The sequence below is a fragment of the Aedes albopictus genome, chromosome 3 (genome assembly GCF_035046485.1).
Source record: "Aedes albopictus strain Foshan chromosome 3, AalbF5, whole genome shotgun sequence".
Lineage (NCBI taxonomy): Eukaryota > Metazoa > Arthropoda > Insecta > Diptera > Culicidae > Aedes > Aedes albopictus.
The window spans coordinates 343,439,990-343,464,831 of NC_085138.1; the positions used below are offsets into that span (position 1 = coordinate 343,439,990).

Below are 24,842 nucleotides of genomic sequence, written 5' to 3' on the forward strand. Positions count from 1 at the left end.
AATCTCCCGGTCGAAGCCGGCGATCAACAATTACATCCGGTCTGTCTCTGCCGCCGGGTGATCCCGATCGTTTCTAAATTGGATGAACGTTGCGTTGGTGACGCACAACAGGTCACCGGTAGACAATGGTCGATTTGTGCTAGGAAAATTGCGTGCAGTTTTTCTCCGGCGGCCAGCGGTGTGGTGATGAATAATGCCGGCTTGTGAGAATTTCGATTGGGAGATTCTACGCACTCGATAAGGCGCGCATTACAGTGTCAGGTTCAGGTAGTTGGTGATCGATAAGCGACGACGACGTGAACTCAGAGAACTGGATCATTGTGGATGCAAACGATCGACGATTCACCCGTTTGAGGAAACTAATTAGCAGTGTGTTCCACAGATGTGAGGGAGGCTGGAGCGCATTGGATATCTGGTGAAGTTCATTAAAATTAGTAGCACTTAAATAGGCTACAGCTATGGTGGGATGAGGTCAGTTTGTGTTTGGTGATCGGCGGCTGCTGGATAAAGTTTGTGCATCTGGAGACTGTTGAGTGAAAAGTGATCTTGAAAGCTTGTTGAAAACTGAGAATTTCAAGTGTTTGAATACTGTTCTGATAGATTTCAGAAAAAAGAACGTAATGATGAATTCCAAACAAGTGATTTTGAGCCTTGGACTGTTGTTGGTAGTGGTGGGATTGAGTGGTGTTCAAGGAGCAGCTCTTCGTGAGAAAAGGCAGCTGAACTCTCTGTTGACACTGAGCGGGGAGGCTAACGCCAGGATCGAGAACGGTGAGTAGTAGAGTTAGAAAATCATTATAGATAAGTGTTTCACGTGACAACGATTACATTTTTTCTTAAACATTCTAAATTTATGTATAACCTTGAAAATAATCTGGCACTGTTAGGTTTTGTTTTCGTCATGTGTGGTATCAGCTTAACAGCTTTTAAATTCCGTTTGGGATTCTTCCACAACTTTATTGATCAATTCCTCCATAGATTCCCAAGCGATTTCCTCCATGGGTTTCTTACTGAATTGTTCCAGTGGTTTTGAGAGTATTTCAAATATGTATTTTACTAAAACTCTTCTTAAGTTCTTTTAAGAATTCCTTCTTGAATTTCTCAAGAATGTCCGTGGATAATTTGTTAGAAAATTATGTTGAGAGTTGTTATTTCATGCATTTCTGGAAAGGTGATCCCACTAGGGGTTTATTTCAAAACTTCCTACTTCGATTTTCCTGGGATGCATTCATATATGTATTTATACTGAGATTTTTTTTAAATTTCTTCAAGATTTTTTTCGATGATTTTTTTCAGAAATTCTTCCAAAACTTCTGTAGAAACTTAACGGTTAGAAGATTTTAAGGATGCTATCTGGGGTTCAAAAATGATGTTTTTTCCTCCCCTGTTAAGGAAATTAAGCCACTCGTCAATGACACAATGAGAATTAAGAAGGCTTTCGGGTGAGTTTCGAAGGGTTCTTAAGTTGTTTCAAGCGGTTTTAGATGGGCTGGGAGGGTTTCCTTGCGCGATTGAGAGATATTTCCGGTTGTATTAGGGGTTTTAAGGCATTTCAATGGGATTCATGGGGCTTTACAGGTTTGTAGCGGTCTTCAAAGTGTTTTTTATAAGTTTTCGGGAATTCCAAGAGGGACTTCAATGGGTTTCAAAAAGTATTCGATTCAAGTTTGCGGGATACTTCAGGGGGGTTCAGAAGGTTTTCAATCGAAACCCTTGGGGTTTTCAGACCACGTGGTGCACTTTTTCAGAAATTTTACAAGATGAAAATCGAAGTTTGTTAAAAATAGTAATTTGCTTTCGATCGAATCCACTTTCGAAAGTAAATCGTTCGCATTCCAGTTTACGCCAGCAAAATCAAAATCAGAAACGTTCAAAAGTGGTTACGTCCGTTAACAAGAATGAGCGTGAATGTGTTTTCCGATATTTTCTTGTTGTCTTTAGAAATTGTTTCGACTATAGGTAGGGGAGACTGGGGAGACTTGATCCCTTTTTCTTAATTTGCCTGCAACTTCAAGAAAAACACAAAACTTGATCCGTTTTTCGTTCAGAATGGAAGGTATACATCTATTGCAAGTTTATGCACAACAGAAAGATTTTAAATTATTGTTAAAGTTTTCAAAACTGTGTTTTTATGGAGGCATGTCTTATGATGTATTTTTCAAAAATGGGCCACAATTAATCCCCTTTTGAGCACATGGTTATTTCAAAGGGAAAATAACTCCAGAAGCTTCCTATTCATTTTCATTTAAAGTTTTCTTGTATTTTTGATGAATATGGTGAATTTGAAACTATAAGATTTCCTTAAATTGTTAAGGTTATGCTGTTTTTTTGAAAATGGGGAGACTTGATCCCTCTTTTTATGGTGTGTAATAAAATAATAATTATCTGACACGTTTTATCATTGAATATACTACAATTCCGAGTAAATAGAGGCTTCCAAATAGAATTTTATTTTTCACATGTATAATGTGTGTGTACTCCTCGAGGGATCAAGTCTCCCCATGTCACTGTTGTATACACTAAACAACATTATTTAAAATACTTCTATAACAACTTTATTTGGATACATAAGTTTGATAGTATTTTATTTATACTATGTGCTATGAAATTTTGACACGATGTGGCTCAATTTTCACAAAGTTATTGAGATTTTTCGGAGTCGCTTAAAAGATTTCTGAAGGACTGAAAACAAACCATCAGCCATTAAAAAATAATGCAATACACAATTAAAATCAATTGTAGTCAAAACATTGTCGTCTGTCCAGATGTTGTTTTTGAAAAAAATATGCTAGAAGAAAACTAGAGATGGGCAAAACAGTTCTTTCGAAGGAATCGTTCGCATTTGAACAGTTCTTTAAAAAGAACTTGTTCTCGTGAACCGTTCTACCGATCAGTAGTTTTTTTTTTGTTGTTTTGTAAATCTAATGTCAATCTAAAGATCTACTAGTCAAGTCGTTATTTTACGTGATATAATAATTATAATTACGTAATCACATAAACTATTTTATATTTTGTAAATCCACCTCCGCAAACATATAAGATTAGTTGATTGATTGATTTGTCTTTATTAGAGAGACTTTCAGCCCTTGGCTGGTTCGTCTCTTATAAGATTAGTGATCATGTGCATTGACCAATCATTTCGCAAATGCCGTTCTTTGACCGGAGAACTGTCTCTCAGAAATCAATCTTCGTTCTTAGGAAAAGAAGAATAAACGGTTCTGCTGAGTGACATTCAGTTTTCCCGTTTTTTGAGAGAACGAAGAACTACCGTTCTTTTAAAACGAACGACAGTTCAATCATTCTTTACAAAGAACTAGTTCTTTTTAACCGTTCGCGAACGGTTCGCCCATCTCTAAAGAAAACTGTTTTAGATTCCGAGAAAATATGGTGGGAACAAGTCTCCCCAAGGATCAAGTCTCCTCAGTCTCCCCTAGTGTTCCGGAACCAGATTAGGGTGTCCCACCGGAAGTGGACATATATCAAAGTGAATCAAACCCATGCTTGCGGTACATCAAATCTCTTTTTTGTTAGTAATGCATGGATAATAAGCAAATAGGCATAGTCCACAGAAGTTACTACCGGTAGTGTTAGTTCCGGGTAACCTGGTGAACAGTTAGAATTAACATAAGCTCAGACAACATTTTAATATACCGGTAGTGTTCCGGAATCATTTCCGGAAAGATAAAATAAGCTTGTAATTGTCATCTTGGTATGGATCGGCCTCCAGTGAAGGTGGTCAAGCAGTCAACTGAGAGGACTGATATTTTCAGCTGATCACTGATTCTAAAGCAAGATTGATTGCGTCGACGGAAAGATCATGAGCACATATTCGACGAGAAAGGCACTATCACCACTAGGTGGATTAATAGGATTGTAAATGTGAAATATCCCTTTTAAAGAGGAGAATTTTATAGTGCCGTGTGAAATTTACTGCGGAATACGTAAAAAGACGTGAATTTGAAATGCCCATTCATATAGTGACATATTTAAGGACAAGGTATTTGGAGTACATTGCTCAAAATTTCTAGAGCACCGTTTTTTAGAACCGTTCAACGGATTTGGATGAAAATGCATCACGCTAATTGTTCAGTGGTTGTCAATAGCGTGATGCATTTTCATCCAAATCCGTTCAACGGTTCTAAAAAACGGTGCTCTAGAAATTTTGAGCTATGTACTCCAAATACCTTGTCCTTAAAGTTATTTTGAAATACGCAAAAAAAATAGCAAGGGAATGATTTTTGCAGGTGGAGCAATTTTCGTTAACTTTTTATCATCCGAACAACCTTGCATCATGTTCTAAATCAGGTCATGGCTGTTTTATGGCAGAAAAATCAAGAATAATCTAATTGAAAATTCGCACAAACTCTCGAAAAGGAGAAAAATAAACATGGCGGAGCCCGTAAGTGACGGTTTCAGTGATCAATGCTGTTTTGCCATCATAAAAATTGAAAAAAGAGCACTTTGGTTTGATATGAAATTTATGAATGCCCATTTATCTATGCCGATTGATTACCGTTTTGCTATTTTTCAGTTTATATGGTAGTCAAACGACAACCATCAAAGTTTGATAGCTGAAGCGTGATGTAAAATAGAATTCATCCTGAAATCAGTCAGAATGGCGATATTTTCTTAATTTATTACTTGAAATTGGCTTGCTTACTGATGAAATTGCTAATTGTATTGTGAATTGCCAAGCAATAAATCGAAGTGTCGTTTTATAACGGTTCAAAATTGTGAGTAGTCAGTGTGTTTGGGAAGAGCTATCAAGTGAAATTATAGGTTTAAACGTAGCTTGTGTGATAACCAAAAGTGTTGAAAGATGCTTTGTCACGGCGTTGTTAAAATCATACTATTGTGTATTTTAATACGGTTTAGAGCAAGTTTTTAAAGCCGTTAAAAACTTGGCATGAAAATAAAAAAAATTATGGCTATTCGGTTTGTCTAGAAAAGGTTGGGAAAGTAGCTTGACATGAAATTTGTATTTTTTTAGCTTAAGCATTGTTAAATGTTCGATGCTCGTTACATCGATAAAGCCATTATAACTTCCCTCAAATGCTAAAATGCTGTTCAATTGTTACTTGGGGTGCTTAGAGAACCCAAATGGCTGAGATATTTAATATGATACACTTGGACAAAAATCTCTCAAAAAGCTAACCTGTATTTCTCCCAAGTACTCCCAAGTTCTACTATGATGTTGTAGCTTTTATTTGGAGCTAAGAGAATCCAAATTGGCTTCTTTAACGGTGTTGAGATAATTCGATATACTGAATCTGCATGTCAAACTAAGCCGAAATCCAAATTTTCATGAATTTTGGAGTCCGGGAACCTATTTAAAAATCAATTTGAAGTTTGTATGGGAGCGATTTGTCGAATCACCCCTCGTCGCAGTTTGTACTGGGCGGAGCTGTCAAGCAGTTGCCCAGCTGACAAAAGGTGATTTCATAAAATCTCTTTGAAATTGATTTTAGGTACCGTCAATGGGGGTGACAATGGGTCTGGGGGAGAGATTGGGCCAAAACGGAGAAACATAAAATTTGAAAAAGCTCATCAACTATCGCTAATTTATATAGAAAACTTTATATTATTTCAAAGAGGAAATGTTTTTACACGTCATGATGCAGAATAAGATGTTTAGCAATAGTCGATTTTTGTTAAATTTGTGGCTAAACTTATATGATGAAACTACTAGTAAATCACTCCGAAAAAAATTCTCCTTCGTAATGTTTAACACAAGTACCAAACCATAAATTTTCTTATAAGTGATTAGCTATAGGTATTACCTGGTTGATGCAATGAAAAGAGCGGGATGTCATTGCTCTTTTTATTGAAAAATTCAATATTTTCGACCCTATGTCTAAATATTAAGAATGGGGGTGAGATTGGGTCAAGCAAGTTATGGAGTGCACACATCCTTAACTAAAAATTCAACTTGTTATCCAGTCCCCATTTGACGTTAGAGTGGTGCCATGTTTACCGTATCTTCATAAAAGCACGCTTTCTTTCGAAAATATGTCGAGAAGTGTCAAACGAGTGTGTTAATACGTTTAGTGCCTAAAATCATTCACAACAATACACCCATGCGTTTGGACACCTCCTCTTATCATCAGCTAATCTTTAGAGTACTGCAATATCGTAAGCTCACAAAATAGACTTAATGGCGTTCCTCGAGATGGAGTGATTTGCTTTAGCAATATAGAGGTCAATGATCATGTACATAAGAGTTTATAACGGAGGATTTGGTTAAACATTTCTTATGCAGTATACGAAAACTATAACGATTTTTTTACAATCAATCTTTCAATGCGCCACTCCCTCATTGTAATCCCCCTCCTCTCATGGAGGTTGAAACTCTTAATGAGGATGATTATGGTGGCTAAAAATGGCGATACAGCATACAAACGTTATTTTATCAAATTTCAACCATTTTTTCGATTGTATTAGGCCTTTTAGGTGGATTAATCCTCTTTTAAAATTACCTAAGTTTTCATTCGTCATGATAACATTGTGTTCTAAGTAGGTTTACTATATATGATCAATAAAATTAACTTATATTCTTAGATAGGCGTTTTCGAATACTTTGACCCATTCTCACCCCCTCTAAGGGGTGAGATTGGGTCAATTTTGAACCATTTGTAGTTTAGCAAGCAATTCATATAACGTGATACTTTCTTGCTAAACTATCATTACCACATAGAAGAGTATACATACCAAATAAAAAGTTATTCCGACTTCAATTGCGTTTGTTATTTAACAAACAATCTTTGAGTATCCTTTTTTTGACCCATTCTCACCCCCAACGACGGTACCAAAACAGAGTTCTAAAAATCTGAAAAAAAATCAGTCACTATGATTGGAAAAAGGTGCTCTTTCGTATAAAACCAAAAGAGCAACACATTTTTCAAAATTTTAAAACCCAATTGGATATCCGACTAGAGGGTCTTGTTTCCCGGACTGAAAAAAATCCCGGGAATCGGGATTTTTATTTTTAAAATCCCGGGATTTCCCGGGATCCCGGGAAAAAATCCAAATAATCCAAAAACTAAGAAAAATGTATGAAATGAATTTTCAAGCATATTTTTAGATATTTTTTATTTTGCGAAAAAGATGAAATTTACCGAAATAAATACCGATATTTTTCCATGAAACTACAGTAAATTATCTTTGTTTTGAGGGCTTAACCTTTTCAGTTTGTTATTCTACCTCTGAGATATAAGTGATTATCTGCGTCCGGATTCTAACTGGACAATGCTTTAAAAACTAACAGCCCCGAGACATTTTAAGCAGAAATGAAAAAGTTCGGAATGAAATTCCAACTGAAGTACCTAGCCGCCGAATTTTTTTTTTCAACTTATTTCAAACAATATTTTCTTTCCTAGAGGAACTAATTAACAAAGACTGCACTGGATTTCTAGAGAAATTATTTCATTGATTCAAGTAGTAGCCTCTCCATATGTTATTTTTGGGAATCAATATGAGAATTTTTCTGCCAGAATGGGGTGGAAAAAGTTGAAGTGATTTGAAAATTTCTAATGATGGCTTTTCAAGATTGTTTGCTCAAAAAATCATTAGAAAATCACTTTAAAGAATCTTTTAAAAGTTCTTTAAAAAAATCTTTCATGCAATACATAGGAGATGCCTTTTTACCTTCAGACGTTTCTTACGCCTCCCGAATTTTTATCCTGAAGCTTGTCTGATCTTGTTTTCGATGTATTAAAAAAAATACAACCTTTAGCAATCTGAAGTTATTTCCTTGTTGTTTTTTAAAGAATTTATAATTTTCTATTATTCTTTCATCATGGTATTACATCGCTGCCGGTGTGGGTAGTGTATTTCAACATTCATTTTATCCACCCTTATACAGTTATAAGCTGAATACTTGCTATTTTGTCAATAAACCATTTTTGCATTCGTATGCCTAATTGATGATACTTTATGCTTAAGCATGTTGAAAAAAAAACAAGAGTTTTAAAATATTGCAAGGATTGCATAAGAAAGCCCTGCAGAAGTTCCATGAAGAATTCTTTTAAAACAAAAATCAGGATGGAAGCCTCCCCAAATTCTGTAATTTATGTGAGTGACTTTTTGCCATAAATCCTTTGGGGATGCGGTGATATTGCTTATATCACGAAAATATTAATATATTTCTCTAACGTGATTTTTTTAACATCTGAAAATGTAGTACAGTAGGAATCTAGCTTCTTTCAGTATCAGATTTTCTGGAGAATTCTATCAGAAATGGTTACAAGTATTTCAGATATCTCAAATAAAAACAGCAGAAGCTCCTCTGAAAAATATTTTGCATGTGTAGTGGAAAATGTGTACAAATTGTTCTATTAAAAATTTTGCAAGGAAAACTGCCTTAAAAGAAACCCTCAGAATCAACATTCTGATATTCATTCAAATCAGTAGCACATTCACAAGGTTTCCTATCAAAAACATGATTTCCGTAGAAAAATATGGCCACAGATAGTGTAGAATCGAATGTAAAATGTAAACATTGGTGAAACAACTTTTTGTTTGAATAGTTACGTTTTAATAGAACACACTATTTCTATATTTGTAATTTCGGGAAATCCCGGGAATTTCAGAAAAATATCCCGGGATTCGGGATTTTTCAGATCCCGGGATATCCCGGGATTTTTGTCCCGGGAAATCCCGGGCAAGACCCTCTATATCCGACGGCTGAGAAACGTGCGTGCCTTTTTCTAACATACGCACATACACATACACACAAACGCGCGCGCGAATTGAATAAGCAGTGTAGAGCAAAAACGAGTGTTTAAATCACACTAAGGAGACGTCCATAAATTACGTTACGCAAAAATCGACCATTTTCAACCCCCCTCCCCCCTATGTCACGCTTTTTGTATGGAACCTCTGAAATTATTGTATGGGTCGTCACACTTTGCTGAACCCCCCTCCCCCTTAACGTGACGTAATTGATAGACGTTCCCTAATACATACAGACATTTGATCAGCTCGTCGAGCTGAGTTGATCGGTATATGAGACTCGGCCCTGCGGGCCTCGGATCGAAAGTCGGTTTTTCGAGTGGTACTCATACCCTTCTTATGGGTGTACGAAGGGTAGAAAGGATGGAAAGATGTTCTCTTGATATTTTTTCCTGTAAAACAATTTACCATGAAGGATATTTTAGGAAAATATAATTCTCAGAAGGTATTTTTGCAACTTTAAACATGATCCGATATTTTATTTCTTCTTTGGATTGATTTATTCAGTGGAATATTGATTTCAATCATTGCTAGGCCAAATGGGCGTTTTTTATTTATTTTTTCTATTTTCGTCAAAGGTTGTTATTCTGAATAGCAATAAACACTTGTCCTTCTTTAAATAAAAAGCTATTCTTTCTAGTTACATCTTTAACCCTTCAGCGCGCACGCTGTTGTAAAAAGTACAACACTATCAAAAAACCTCGCTCATCGTATGCAGCGCTAGCGCGGTTCAGTTTCGGTTGCTTGATGGCGCGCGTCCTGAAAGGTTAAAGACTTGATTGGCGGTCAAACTATGAAATATTTTACCTGACATTCCCTCTTCTTAAAAAAAAGGTTGTTCTTAGTTAAGGCGAAACTGGAAGCATTTCATCACTTTTTGGTTTTTGTTTTTTTATTAAATAACGAAGCAATATTTTCATAATCGGTTTTCGTGCACATCTAGAGTATGGATCAAGGTATCTTCTGAATTTTTTTTTGTAGTGGAAAATGTTTTTCGTTTTTGCAGAAACCATTTTTGAACAAAATTTCACGAAAAAAATGGTTTCTGCAAAAATGGAAAACATTTTCCAGCTCAAAAAAATTCAGAAGATACCTTGATCCATATGCTACATGTGCACGAAAATCGATTTTGGAAATATTGCTTCGTTATTTAATAAAAAATCAAAAACCGAAAAAATGAGAAAATGCTTCCAGTTTCGCCTTAAATAGATTGTTACAGAGTTGCTTGGCTATCAAACTATCAATTTATCCTGAAGACATGTTATCTTCTTCTAGGAATAGGCTGTTCTTTCGAGGCCTGTGGTTCTATCGGTCTATTATTGATCCACCCCAATGACGATTCCACCTCATGATAATTTGGCAAAATGTCTTTTTGTCCAGCAATATCCCCGAATGATGTTTTTTAATCAAAGGAGTAGACTAGACACGCTCTTTCGACTAGGTACCAAGGTGACATGCTGAAGCTTTGCCAGCTTCCCAGGTGGACTTACCACTTTTCTTGTACAGTGGTTTTTCGGTTTTATCACGGTCAAAAAAAAAATTACCGTGACATAAACGAAACGAGAAATAAATGTGATTTTTTATCCAAAATCGTTCAGATGCAAAATATATAAGTCGTAGCTTATATTTTTTGACTGTTTTGGTGGGCTGGACAATGCAGTATTTATTTTATATTGATTTCGGAATGTTTTAAAACAAGTGTGACAAAAACGGAATGAAAATCGTGATATAATCGAACAGAAAACCGTGAATTTGGGCGAGTAGTGATTAAAACGACTAGTGATAAAACCGAAACGCCACTGTATTCGGTAAGCGGCAGGGTCGGCACACCACGCCTGCTTTCAACTGCTGTGAAAAAAAGCAAAAACTAATACTGCAAACACCAATATTTGACCTCCTGAAGTGATAGTATAGCTAGCACACAGAAGGTCTTGCCAACATAGGGTCTCCACCTGCCCCGGCCCTTGATCTAATTTTTTTTCTAAAAGAAACGGAGGGATAATCTATTCAACAGATACCCGAACGGCGCATGTACAGGTAGTGTGGATGAAGATCGTCTCCTACAGGAAGAGCAGGATACCGGACACCCCGTGATTTGACATGCTGAAGGCTCAAACCCTATCAGCCAGCTGCAGCGCCAGAAGAAGTTGTTGGCAGTGGGGCCTCCACGTGCCCCGACCCTTTCCAGAATCCCCTTTCCAATCGCAGTAGGCCGACGCCACGACAGCAACGCCACCAAGATGTTCTCTCCGTGGCCACTTATTCGCTTCAAGGGTCGAGTTCGACCGCAGGGCACCAGTATGACCTCCTGGACGTTCTCCGGACCCATCCACGACCAAGTTGCCGTTACGGGCAACTATGACTGTATGACTCCGCTATAGTGGCGATATCCGTCCCCCACTCAACGAATTTTCTGACACAGTAGTTGCTGGGCAGCGTCACATTGGTTCAAGTTCAGCTGTGTTACCTGCTCTTGTCGACAAATGTGGCTCTTCTGAAGGTTGGGCGCCTTGGGCCTCCCAACTCTTGGGAGGATTCGTGCAGCCTTGTGCCTTACGACCATCACCTCCATATGGCCTGCACTACATAGCTTGCTCCTGTCAGAGCCTTTGCAGTTGCATGACTTGTACCCTGGTTCCAGACACCTGAAGCAAGTCTCCGGTGGCTCGCGTTGTTAGCGCCCGGTTTCGTTAGCGTCCACCACAGGTTGCTGGCCACTAAGGCCAAATGTGTTTCAGCCATGAGAGCTAAGAGCGTTCACCTCGACACCTCGCCAATGAACTCTTCCGATAGACTTTTGTAAATGGCGCTCTTGCGCTATAAGTCGCGTTTGAACTAGAGCATCACATCACCTGTATGAGTAGGTCTAAAACTGCGTACGTTGGTTCCCAGTAGAGTGTCCATTCCGGGACTTGGTCTGCCTCGCTTCAACTTAGTGTTCCTTGAGCACTTCCACAGTTATTAATTGAAGGGTTTTCTTTGCCTGCCATTGCATGAATTTGTATATTGTGAGACAAGTACAATTCTACACTATGCCCAGGGAGTCGAGAAAATTTTCCCGACTGAAACGGATATCGAACTCGCCGTCTCCGGATTGGCGATCCATAGCCTTAACCATTAGGGTAACTGGAGACCCCTCAGTCCTATGAGTGAATTTGACTAAGACAGTGTCTTTCTAATTGGTCCAGAATGCGAGATATACGACGTTTAGACTAAACTGGAAGCACCCAAGAACACTAGCGCCATGCTGTTGGTGATTCTTGAACTAAATTTTGTGAAAGATCTTAGTCTACTGAGTTACTATGCCAAAGACATTATCCTTCTAAGTGGTCCAGAACGCGAGATATACGACGTTTAGACTGAACTGGAAGCTTCCAAGAGCACTAGCGTCCTATAGTGAGTGATTCTCGAACTATATTGTATTCTTTGTGAAAGTTCCCAGTCTTCTGAGTAACTTTTCCCAAGATAGTATCTTTCTAAGATGTTCAGATCGCGAGATATTCGGCGTCTAGACTGAACTGGAAGCTCCTAAGAACACTAGCGCCACGCAGTGAATGGTTCTCGAACTAAATTGTATTCAATGTGAAAGCTCTTAGTCTTCTGCGCAACTTTGCCGAAGACAGTATCCTTCTAAGTGGTAAAGAACGCGGAATATTTCACAACTACTGGCAAAATGTAGTGCTATTCCACATGTCCGACATGGTGTCCTATGCAGCAGATTCCCGGTGGCCAATGCTCCCGGAATCACTCTTTCAACATATCAACACATTCTTGACGAATTTATCTTTCAAATAAGACATTGGTCATTTCAATTGGTGAAAAAATCATCATTTTATAATTAGTTTGAATTTCTGGGTCATTATGAAACCAATGCATTATTCGTAACTTTTTTTAATGCCCGAATCTTTTTTTTAATTGAATTTTTAAGTAGTAAAACATAAACCTGATTGATGGTTTCTTTCATTTCTAAGGAAACATGTTAAAGCTTCATATTAGTAGTGTCAAAAAAGTGTGTATTAAAATTGAACTCTTCCTTAACGTGGACGTCTTACCCCCAGCTCCTCTATGTCGGGAGACGGTTTCGATCCCAGGTCCTCAGCGTGATAATCATGAGCTTTAATCATCACACCAGTTCTGCTTCTCGAGGAACAACACAATCGAGCTGCTTCGTCTTGAAAAGGATATGGGCCATCACTAAACATGCAGGGAGCATACACAAATAACGTAGCATATTTTGGCCGATTGGACACCCCTTCCCCCTTGTAGCATATTTTCCCATACCTAATACATGGTACGCAGCAGAATCAGAGACTCCCCACAAAATGCTACGTCATTTATGGATGCTCCCCAAGTACCAATCGACACACGTACGAAACACTAAGGGTCTGTTCTAATTGAAGAATTGAAATTAATTTTCGCTTAAACTTGACAGTTCGATAATTATATCCTTAGGGGAACTGTCAAGTTTAAGTGTCGAACTGTCAAATTTAAGTAAAAATTAATTTTAATTCGTCAATTGGAACAGACCCTAAAAACAACTTAAAGTTGAGCGTATTCCACTAAGGGTCTGTCCATAAACTACGTAGACTCTTAGGGGTGGACGGGGGGGGGGGTCTGACCAAAGTCTACGCTCCATACAAATTTCGAAAATTTTGTATGAACAAAAGTCTACGAGGGGGGAGGGGGGTCCGAGATGGCCGAAAAAAAATCTACGTAGTTTATGGACAGCGCCTAACACAATCTGGTTTATCGTCATTGTAATATGTACTATTTGGAAAGAAAACTCTCTAATGTTCCTATCTTTCTCTTTTCGTCTCTTCCAGGAACCATCTTCTGCGACACCCTCAAGTGCCCGCCGGAGTCCTTCAAGTGCATCATCGTCAAGAACAATACCCGAGAAAACCTGAACCAGGTGGAGATAACCCGAGAATGTTTGGACCCGGCCGGAAAGCCCACGGCCAAGACGATCGAGCGGGAAGCCAACCAGTTCCCGGGTACACACTTCGAGAGCTACGCGGAAATCGACAAGAACGGTAACATCGCTTCGTTCGACAACCGAGGCAACTCGTACAACCATTCGGGCAGCGGAGATCTGCACTCGTACCTGTACAAACAGATCGACGAATTGCACAAGCAAATCCTGGACCAGCTGCAAGGAGTGTCGTCATCCTATCGGATTCCTTAGGGGCGATGTTTGGGGATGAATGTTGAAACATAAGACGTCGAATGTTCGAAACGCGATTGTTCGTCCATCCGACGTTTTGTCTTTTAATTCCTTGTCATAGATCACGTGGATGTAGTGGAGTCACCAACTTCACGTTTAAGTTTAATTAGATAGTAATTCGATATGAGAGCCAAATTCTGATCTTAGTAAGAATTTTCCAATTCATTCGAGAAATAAACGACGGCGAGAGCAGATCGTGGGAACTTTTCTCACGCCAACGGTGAGATAGCGATCAGCGAGGTGGGAATTCCGGAACGATGCGATGCCCTCCACAATGGGGCCGAGACCGAGACGCTGCTGGAGAGATGTGCGTTGATAGGTCCGTCAAAATTGTATCGCCGCAAAACGTTGATTAATGAACAAGTGGTGTTTTTGCGTTAATTGGATTTGTTCGCGTTAGCGGAGTCAGTCGCTCTCGAATCACGTGGATCGGTTTGTTGTAAATTTATGAATGTGATATGTAGATAAATAAAACTGTTATTACCGGACGTGTTTTGTTGTTATTTGATGACTGGGGTTTTTATGTTACCATGCTGTTAAGGTGAGTCACGTGACCCTAGATGTATGATTGAAAACAAGCAATTATTTACGAAACATGCCTTACATACATTCCATTAGCTGCTCATTTCGTACCAATCAGAATGTAGGATCTAGCAATAAACATTTCACACATCAGCCAATCAAACAACAAGAACAGTCACATTCTTGTGGTAAACCGAAGCAATGCCGACGTCGAAGAGGCATATATCCTCCCTCACTAGGTGTTTGCATTCCTACCACTTGAGCCACACGATGAATGTAATTTGATACCAACGCATGTGGAGCCCCGTCACTCGTACTAACCGACAATAGCACCGACGTTGTATACACAAAGAAACAGAGAACCACACATAAGCGAAGGAATGCAACAAGAACAGTAAGGATTTTGGATTGTTAGGGTTTGAAAACATTGCATTTCTTAGGGTATAGTAAATACAGCACTTTGGCTGCTGGATCTTGGGCAATCTACATTTTAAGAATAAACCTAGCAATAATTGGTTAACTTACCTTACCTTACCGATCAGGCTAATCCCGGGGTGGCCTCTGCTGAATATAGTAGCCGTCTCCATTCCACTCGGTCCATGGCTGACTATCTTCAGTTCCGCACTCTGCGTAGGGTCCGCAGATCGTCCTCCACTTGGTCGACCCACCTAGCTCGCTGCGCTCCACGTATTCTTGTACCGGTCGGATGACTCTCGAGAACCATTTTAGTCGGGTTGCTATCCGACATCCTGATGACGTGACCCGCCCACCGTAGCCTCCCGATTTTTGCGGTGTGGACGATGGTTGGTTCTCTCAGCAGTTGATGCAGCTCGTGGTTCATTCGCCTTCTCCAAGTCCCGTCTTCCATCTGCACTCCGCCGTAGATGGTACGCAATACCTTCCATTCGAAAACTCCAAGGGCGCGTTGGTCCTCTGCACGTAGGGTCCATGTTTCGTGCTCATATAGGACTACCGGTCCAATCAGCGTTTTGTAGATAGTTAACTTCGTGGGACGGCGAACCTTGTTCGATCGTCGAGTTCTACGGAGTCCAAAGTAAGCTCGATTTCCTGCCATAATGCGTCTCTGAATGTCTCTGCTGGTGTCGTTGTCGGCGGTCACCAGTGAGCCCAAGTACATGAATTCTTCAACCGCCTCGATTTCATCACCGTCGCACTATGGGGCGGCTCCATACAAACAGGTGGCCAAAAATATTTTCGCGTTAATTTTATAATGTCTTGCTCCTATTTGTAGCATTTATGCTTAACAATATGAAAACCATGTTGAACAGGTTGTTTCAACACGTCAATTTCAAACACCATGAAATTACAAGGGCATTGCATACTTTTAGGCGTTTAAGGATTTCTGTTCCTATTTACAAAATGAATTCTAATTCGTTAAAATACGCTTTGTTAAGAGATCCAATACCAGATTTAGACTGCACTATGATTGATTTACCGAGAAAAGCGGCCCTGGGGATCAAATGTTTCCTCAGAGGTATTTTATGGCCAATCGGGTGATTTTATATAGCAATATCTCTATCGGAGCGGATCTGGTTGGATGGTTAGAACACTTGACTATCACGCCGAGGACCTGGGATCGAATCCCACTCCCGACCAACTCACAAAATGTGAGTTCTTCCTTCGGAAGGGAAGTAAAACGTGGGTCCCGAGATGAACTAGCCCAGGGCTAAAAATCTCGTTAATACAGATAAAAAAAAATATCTCTATCTTTACCGACAACTTTATTGAAATTGCAGAATAGCAGCTAGTAGTAGCCAAATTTGATTTCAATGTTTCCCAGGGATCCTAAACAAGGACATAGAAGTAGTCCCGAAGCGAAACTTTGCGAAATTTTTTTTTGTATGAAACGGTATGTACGGAGAAAATTTGATTTTTTAATGTGGTATCAGTTAATAGTTTTACAATCAATATTTCTACGTCTGAGATGTCATTCGAAACATTTATTAGCAAGCTTTTAGCAACTAATTTAAATGCATGACATTTTTTATTTAAGCCAAAGATATTTTTGGTTAAATGAATGAAATGTTCAACTTCTCGAACATTTCATTCATTTAACCAAAAATTGGCAATGGTCTTATTCTGCTGCTATCTTGATAAGTACAGGGATTGGCAAACTAATATTCTAGGGTTTATTGGTCCAAGTGGTCTACTTTCAACTACCGAAGCTCAATCTCAAATTAAATAAAGTCAATTTTTGATTTTTGGCCACCTCAATCCCCTTAGTGCGTCGATATAAATTCGGGGGGCCGGGCGGAGATTCTTCCTTGGAGCCCTTTGCAATCATGTACTTTGTCTTCGATACATTAATGGCTAGTCCGATTCGCCTGGCTTCACTCTTTAGTCGGTTGTATGTTTCCGCCATCGTCTCAAATCTACGAGCTATAATATCAATATCATCAGCGAAACCAAGCAACTGAACGGACTTCGTGAAAATCGATCCACTCGTGTTTATCCCCGCTCTCCTAATAACACCGTCTAATGCAATGTTGAACAGGAAGCACGAAAGACCACGACCTTGCCGTTGCCCTCTGCGAGATTCGAAGGGACTCGAGAGTGTCCCTGATACTCGAACTACGCACATCACTCGGTCCATCGTCGCCTTGATCAACCGTATCAGTTTTTCCGGGAATCCGTATTCGTGCATAATCTGCCATAGCTGTTCTCGATCGATTGTATCATACGCCGATTTGAAATCGATGAGCAAGTGATGTGTGGGCACGTTGTATTCGCGGCATTTCTGCAACACCTGGCGGATGGCGAAAATCTGGTCCGTTGTAGCGCGTTCACCCATAAATCCAGCCTGATATCGCCCCACTAACTCTCTTGCAATCGGTGATAGACGGCGGCATAAAATTTGAGAGAGTATCTTGTAGGCAGCGCTCAGTAGTGTGATCGCGCGGCAGCTCCCGCAATCCTAATTGTCGCCCTTTTTGTAGATGGGACACACGACACCCATCCATCAACTCCTCCGGTAATACTTCCTCCTCCCAAATCTTGGTAATGACTCACCCAGTCAACCAGTCATCGTATAAGATGTTGCTTAAGATGTTAAAGTGGGGGCGATATGCACACATAAGGCCTCCACTTTATTATCTTATGCAGCATCTTATACGATGACTGGTTGTCTGGGCAGTGTAGTGCACTCACCAGTGCTTCTCCACCGTATTTTAGAAGCTCGCTTGGTAGTTGATCTGCTCCAGCGGCTTTGTTGTTTTTCAACCGGCCAACCTTCTCCTCAATCTCTTGGAGGTCAGGGGCCGGAAGTCTTTCGTCCTGTGCACATACTCCAAGATCTGTTACTACGCCACCTTCGGTACTTGCAAGGTCGCCATTGAGGTGCTTATCGTAATGCTGCCGCCACCTGTCGACCGCCTCATGCTCGCTCGTGAGAATATTCCCGTGATTATCTCGGCACATGTCGGCTTGTGGCACAAAGCCTCTGCGCGAGCGGTTCAGCTTCTCGTAGAACTTTCGTGTGTCCTTAGCGCGGTACAGCTCTTCCATCGCTTCGCGATCTCGTTCTTCCTGCTGGTGCTTCTTCATGCGGAAGACTGAGTTCTGCTTGTTCCGCGCCTGTCTGTAACGTGCCTCATTCGCTCTCGTACGGTGTTGCAGCATTCTCGCCCATGCTGCATTCTTCACGTTTTTCAACTGTTCACATTCGCCGTCGTACCAGTCGTTAATTGGCGTATCTAGGATTTTTTTCCTAAGGGATGCCTACACGCAACCTGAGATTGGCAGATTCTAATACAATTGGGTATGAAACATATACAAATATTGTATTAGGGCCTTGCAAATACAAAAATTGGTAGGTGGCAGTATACCAAAAATTGTATTGGCTTCCTAGAATCTGGAAAAGGAAAATTTCGCATGTGTGCGTGTGCTCTGTCGCACTGGTTTCTCATTATTTGTTCTATTTTTAGACAGATCATGGCAGCAGCGGCGGCATCAAATACCAATACATGTTTAAAAAGAAATACGGGCGGCGACGGGAATCGAACCGAGGTACTATCATGATGATACACAGTATCCTGCGCTCTAACCAGCACGGCTATAACTGCACATGAATAGACAAGAGGCTGAAAGCCATCATCATCAACACAAACGTGGCTTGGTGATGGAAGTGATACAGCCGCCACACTGCACAATGGGTTCAGAGCCGTATTTGCGAAGACAAAACTGTTTAAGCTTCAGCTTTAAGTTTTTAGACACATATAGTGTTTAAGAAAGTTTATTTTCAATAGGGTCATCCCTATTATTGTTATGTTAGGGTGGTTCGTCTGGTTAAACTGATTCCAAAATCTGCTTTCTAATAATTTTATTTGCAATGCCATGATGGATATTGATGGATCGTTTAATTAGAAATTCCACCAATAAACGGAAAATTCTAAATTTCATATATCTCAGGACTCTCACCACTTAGAAAGTAGGTGTCTTCGACAACGTTGTTAGGTGAGTCAAGGGCTTACAGTTAATGGTCCACTAGGCGGCGCTAGTTACACATTTGCAAAATCATTCAAATGATTGATATTTTTTCGTGAAGTAATCAACTAGCTGTAAGTTTGTTTTCTTTGAACGTGTCTAAGTCAAGTCAAAGGTTTTTCAAAGAGCTATGTATTAGTCATAATTGTGCAATGTCTTATTTCATTCGGTTCACTTGATCCAGAGATATCCCAAGTAACAATTCCATCGCTGATTGGTTTTGTTTAATTTTTATTAATGTTTTATTGCAGCAATAATTAAAACTCACAGTTTTATGACTGCTTTTATGAAAACCATTAATAAAATGTTTTATAGTATACTTGAAGATATCCATAAAGACAGATTTCAAGAGTAAACAAAACTTTCCGATATGTAAACCTTCTGGCAATCATTATTACCGCAATAAAACTGTTAAAACTCTCAACAGATGGCGATCCGTTCGATTAGTAACGACATCTGTTGGTGGAAAATCCGAAAATATGACACTGCTAGGTTTATTGCGGTCATCATAAAAGTAAACTTGCTTTCGTTTTATTTTCGATGATTATGGTCGTCGCCATTTTGAAGTACTTGCTAACGTGAATGAAAAATAGTTAATTTTGCCTAAATTAGCAATGAATTGGTAGTTTGCAACCATTTTCATAACATGCTCACATAAATAAACTCTCTCTGCTGAGTTTTCTTGTGATTCGGATAGTTTTACTAAATTCACAAATTGATTTATTTCATTTCAAGATGATAATATTCACTATTTTCGAAGCGCATTAATTTTATGATTCTGCAACCCTAATATTCACGGTAAATTTGAATGCGCATAAGTCTACCAGCACAATAACTACTAAAATATTACTTTGAAATAATCGCTTTCTACTTACGAATGATGTATCCTCTTGAACTTTACGTGCCATCGAAGAAGCTTCTCTGCATCTTGAGCTGTCATAGTTTTTGTTGAAAAAAAAAACAACAACAATCGAGAATGGGAAATATTTCAACTAGGTTTTAAAACGGGTTTATTGCTACTCTTAATGCGGTTTGCAAAACCTCTCCGAGAGTGGTCCACTTAGCCGGAAGATACTCTTAAAGAGGTTATCAAGAGGTTTTGATGTATGATTCAGTTTTATTGCAAGTTTTATAAAATTGGTCATAAAGATCTCTTGTAGAGCCGAACAAAACTTAAAATGTTACTTGGGATAGCAATTAAACGAAGAACACTCAAATATGAACTACTTTATTAGAGTTGCTCCAATTTTATGTAAAGTTATCCAATCGAGCCCAAATTTGTACCGTTTATATCTTAGTAGTTGTGCAACTGGCAGGAAAAATTTGAGAATATTTGGTGCGTTTTTGAAAAAGTTACAGCTTGCTGAATATATTTGAAATAATAAATAAAAGTTGCATGCTTCAATTAGTTCGTAACTAGCGCCGCCTACTGACAGAACCTTGAACCAATCAGCTAATCAACTGAGCGGCCGTAACCAACCTAACAACATCGCCGAAGACATCAACTTTCTAAGTGATCTGTGTCCTGAGATATATTTAATATAATATTTGTTTAAGTTTTAAAAATTGCCTAAAACATTTTTAGCAACTTGTATCCTTTTATAAAGTCCATCAAAACTATTCAAATTTTGATTACTTGTTCCTCAACGAGTTTAATTTAATTGGTGCAAATTTGGGCTTGATTGATTATTCAACTTTACACGAAATTAGAGCCCTTCTATCTATATCTAGTTTTTGACTTCCGTTTATCAAATTACTGTACCTTAGGACTAAGCGAACCGAATTAAATTAAATTTTGAAAGTTTGTGACTAATGTATTGGTCTTCATGTATCGTTGGACTCGACTAATATATGGCCAAAGGCAAAAAAGTTGCAATTTATTGAAAACTTTTCGAAAAGTTCTGATGATTCGAATGTTTTATCCAAGGGCTGAAAGTCTCTTGAATAAAGACAAATCAATCAAATCAATCGAATGTTTTATTTTTGTAATTTGCTATAACTTTGTAAAACATTCTGATATTGTACAGAGAATAATTAATCAGCAGATTGTTGGATAAGCCACACTTGATTGACCGTAATCATTTCACAATAATGAAAAAAAAAAAGAAATGACAGAACTTGGCAGAAACATTTTTGTCTTCGTAAATACGACTCTAGACCCATTGTGCACTGAAAAGCCCGCATCCAGCAGGTTGCTGTTTGCAAGTGGAAAATTCCATGTAGACAATAGGACGCGAAGCTCAGCAGCGAAGCGAAAGTTATTTTTAGACGCAACCCGGTTCAACTTCTCGGGTTTGAATGGAGGTGTTTGTGTGTAGTGGTATGGAAGCTATGGAACCGTGTAGCGCATCTTAATACAACGAATGGATTATGATTTATCACATTTTCTGTACGTTTTTAATACATAAATTGGTAGAAAAGGCATATCTCAATTTTTGGTAGCTTTCCTTGTTTTGCGTGTAGGGGGTGCCAGTTTCAGTGGCTTCCAGGTTGGTTTATTTTTTTTTTTTTGGTGAAGAGAAATACCGATTCACCCTCAATTTCTTAGTAGGTATAATGATATACTGCGTCGCGGAAAAAAATAGCCCGTAAATTAAAACGCGCTGTATTATAAAGAACAGTTTTTTTTTTCGAAAATCCAAACCATTGTACTGATTTAACACTTTCTCCGCCATGTGTGGTTTGAAAACTTGATTGCGTATAATAGGGTAATTTTCCAATTGTTGCACGGTTTAAAAACTCGCCTATTGTTGAACACTTTATGTAATTCTTATGAGGTGTGCAATAATTGGAAAATTACCCTACATGGAATTTGCATTTTCAGTTTGAAATTAACAATTATCGCGACAACCTTTTTGTTTTGTGGATAGAAATCAATCAGGTCCGTAAAAATATATTTTCAGAGCAATTATTAGAAGTGCAAATCTCGGAAACTATTATAAAATATCCACAAATTTGCGTGTAACTTGTATTATAGTTCCGTTCTGAAGCTTCACGAACATATTATCAATTAAGTTGAAACCTGAAATTTGGTGAGAGCGAACTTCGATTTTTCTCTTCGGGATTCTGATTCTCGCACCAAATTCCAATTTCGGCTGGATTGATATTATATCTGTTGAAGGGAATGGTGTAAAAGCTGAAATTTTGATTTACTTAAAACCAACATTGTAGTAATCAGTAAAAATTTCATCTCCGTACATTTCGGATAATCGATTCTGTTTTAACACAAGAAATTTGTGTCCTCGGTAGAACATTCTTTTGGTAATTCCTAAGGGAATATTTCCGTCAAATTATTTGTAAATTGTGTAGCAATTTATCTCAATTGAGACTTCTTTTGGTAATCTCTCAGTAGTTTCTTTGGGTTTGGTAAATTTCTTCGGTTGTATCTTCGGATCCCCTTTGGCAATTTCTTTAAGAATTTATTTGGTAATATGTTTGGAATTTGGTACTAAGCACCTTTCACGCCTCCTTTGAAAATTTCATTGGCAATTATTTTGGAAACTTCTTGGCAATTTAGGAGTTTATTTGGCTTTTTTTCATTCGAAATGTTTTCTCGAGAGTTCCTTTGCCAATTTTTTAATAGTGTTTCAAGCATTGTTTTGTTAATGTCAGCAATTATATTGATATTTGCTTTTTAAAATTACTCTTCAGACAATTCCTTTGGAAATTCTTTTAGTGAAGCCTTTGGTAATTCATTCGACAATGACTCTGGGAACTTCCTCACATTCTTTTTAAATGGCTTCGGCAGGTCATTCTACTTTTTTTTGGGATTTTCGTCGATTTTTTGGACTTTCATTACCTATCTATGCTATTCAGTATTCCTTCGCCAATTCCTTCGACAACTCCTTCGGATTTTTTTTTATCAATCACTTCTATAATTTTTATGATAATTCTTTAGACAATTTCTACAGTAATTATGTAAGGAATTTGTGGCTTGTGTGGCTTCGTGCTCGTGCGGCTAGTGTCACCAAGCATTTAGTCGCATCGTGCTAGGAGCGCGGGTTCGATTCCCGCCGCAGCTGTCAGGAAAAGTTTTCGGCTGTGCCACTGGGCGTTGCATGCTAGTCCATTGTCTAGTGTCGTGCTTCCTTCAAAGGGCAAATAGCTCACTGGAAGTACTAAACGTGTCCGTGTCTTTTAAGGAACTCCTGCAGCAGATGATTTCGGACTATCTTCGGCAATTCCGATGTTACTTGCATTGATATATTTATTTGGGAATTTTATCAGCAATTTCATTGGAAATTTGAGAAACTTTGATTATTACTTGAGGAACTTAGACATTTTGGAAATTCTTTGAGATTTCCTTTGGGAATTTATTTGAAAAAAAGTCTTCGGGGGCTCTTTAAAAATTCTGTCACGGTGATTCTACAGCGATTACTTTTGGAAATTCCTTTGATGATTCCGGAAAATTATTTGAGAATTTCTTCGATTTTTTTGTGAATGTTTGTGGATTTTTTATAAAACATGTTTCGGCAATTTATTTTGAGATTGGATTTGGCTAATTTCTTTAAGAAGCCTCAATATTTTCTTCCGGAATTCCTCTGGCATCTCTTATATAAATGCTTTTGGCGACTACTTTGAAAGTTTTAAGGTAATTTTGATGGATTTTTTTCCGGCAATTGCTTTGGAAATTTGCCAGGAAGGTTTTCGTGAATTTCATAGGATTTGTTTTGAGCAAGTTCAGAATTTCTGGATTTTCAGTTCAGCCATTTTCGGAAGCAGTTTATATGAATACAATTAAATCATAGAGAATAGTAAAAGTAATCACGATAAAATTGCCTGAGAAAATTGGAAAATATCTGAAAAAGAAATTGCTGAAATAATTTCAGAGGAATAGCCATTGAAATTATAGAAATTAAAATCCAAAGAAATTGCTGATTAAAGACTACCACAAAAATTAAGAAAAAAAACCATGCCGAAGGAACCCTCAAATAAATGGCCATACTGTGGTCTAGCGAATACGGAGTCGTGGGTTTGAATCCCACCAAAATGCGATTTTTATTCTCAAATTCATATCTCAATTTGATGGTGCCTTCTAATCAATTTGTTTTTCCCGTTCATTCCTATAGGATTTCACTAGAGATTTGTCTAGCAATACCTCCTAGGATTTTTCTGCAAATTCTCACTGTTCTCGATTTTTTTTAAGGAATTCCTACAGAAATTTCTATTGGGATTCCTTCAGTGGAATTCGTAGAAGAAGGTCAAGCGGAGTTCCTGGAGAAATACAATGATTAATTTCTAGAATAATCCATGATTAAAAACTTAAAAGGAATTCTTGGTTGAGTCTTTAAAAAAATCCTTGAAAAACCCACAGGCATTTCTGGAAGTTTCATAGGAATCCCTAGAGGGATTCCTGTAGGTATCTCAGTAAGAAATTCTGGAGGAGACGTAGGAGTCATGCCTGAAACATTAGAAGCAGTAGGAATCGCTTATGGAATCCTAGAAGAAGTTCCTAGATGAATGTCAAGATAAGTTTCGGTGGAATCGAATGAGAAATCTTTGGAGAAATCTCAGGAAAAAAAACCTTTAGGATTTCCAGAAAGAAACACCGAAGGTTCTGGTACAAAGCTGCTAGCAAGATTTCCTTGAATAATCCCAGTAAGTTTTTGATGGAATCCCTGTAGAAATTATTAAAAGAATCCCTAGAAGAATTCGGAGACGTGTTATATATAGTAAGAACTTCTGAAGGAGTCCTAGGAGAAATTGCTGGAAGAATTCCAGCAGAAATAGCCTGAAAAATCCAGCTGAAATACCTGGAGGAAGGCCAAGAAGAGTTTCCAATGTATCTAACCCGTTATCTTAGCACCCGATTTTGCACCCAACAAGTATTTAAAACACAACACTTTCAACAACCGCTTGGAAC

General features: G+C 38.5%; 1 protein-coding gene across 1 annotated transcript; it reads left to right on the forward strand.

Annotated features, from left to right (window-relative positions):
- Positions 1 to 248: 248 nt before the first annotated feature.
- LOC134284319 (uncharacterized) lies at positions 249 to 14,442 on the forward strand. Its single transcript, XM_062843152.1, has 2 exons — positions 249 to 771; positions 13,554 to 14,442. Exons 1-2 carry the CDS (start codon positions 621 to 623, stop codon positions 13,913 to 13,915), a joined length of 513 nt encoding a protein of 170 aa, XP_062699136.1. The 5' UTR covers positions 249 to 620; the 3' UTR covers positions 13,916 to 14,442.
- Positions 14,443 to 24,842: the final 10,400 nt, after the last annotated feature.

Excerpts from the sequence above, each read along its gene's own strand:
- LOC134284319 (XM_062843152.1), top strand. The coding sequence starts at position 621 with ATGATGAATTCCAAACAAGTGATTTTGAGCCTTGGACTGTTGTTGGTA. Across the intron at positions 772-13,553 it reads TAACGCCAGGATCGAGAACG|GAACCATCTTCTGCGACACC; the intron begins GTGAGTAGTAGA and ends CGTCTCTTCCAG.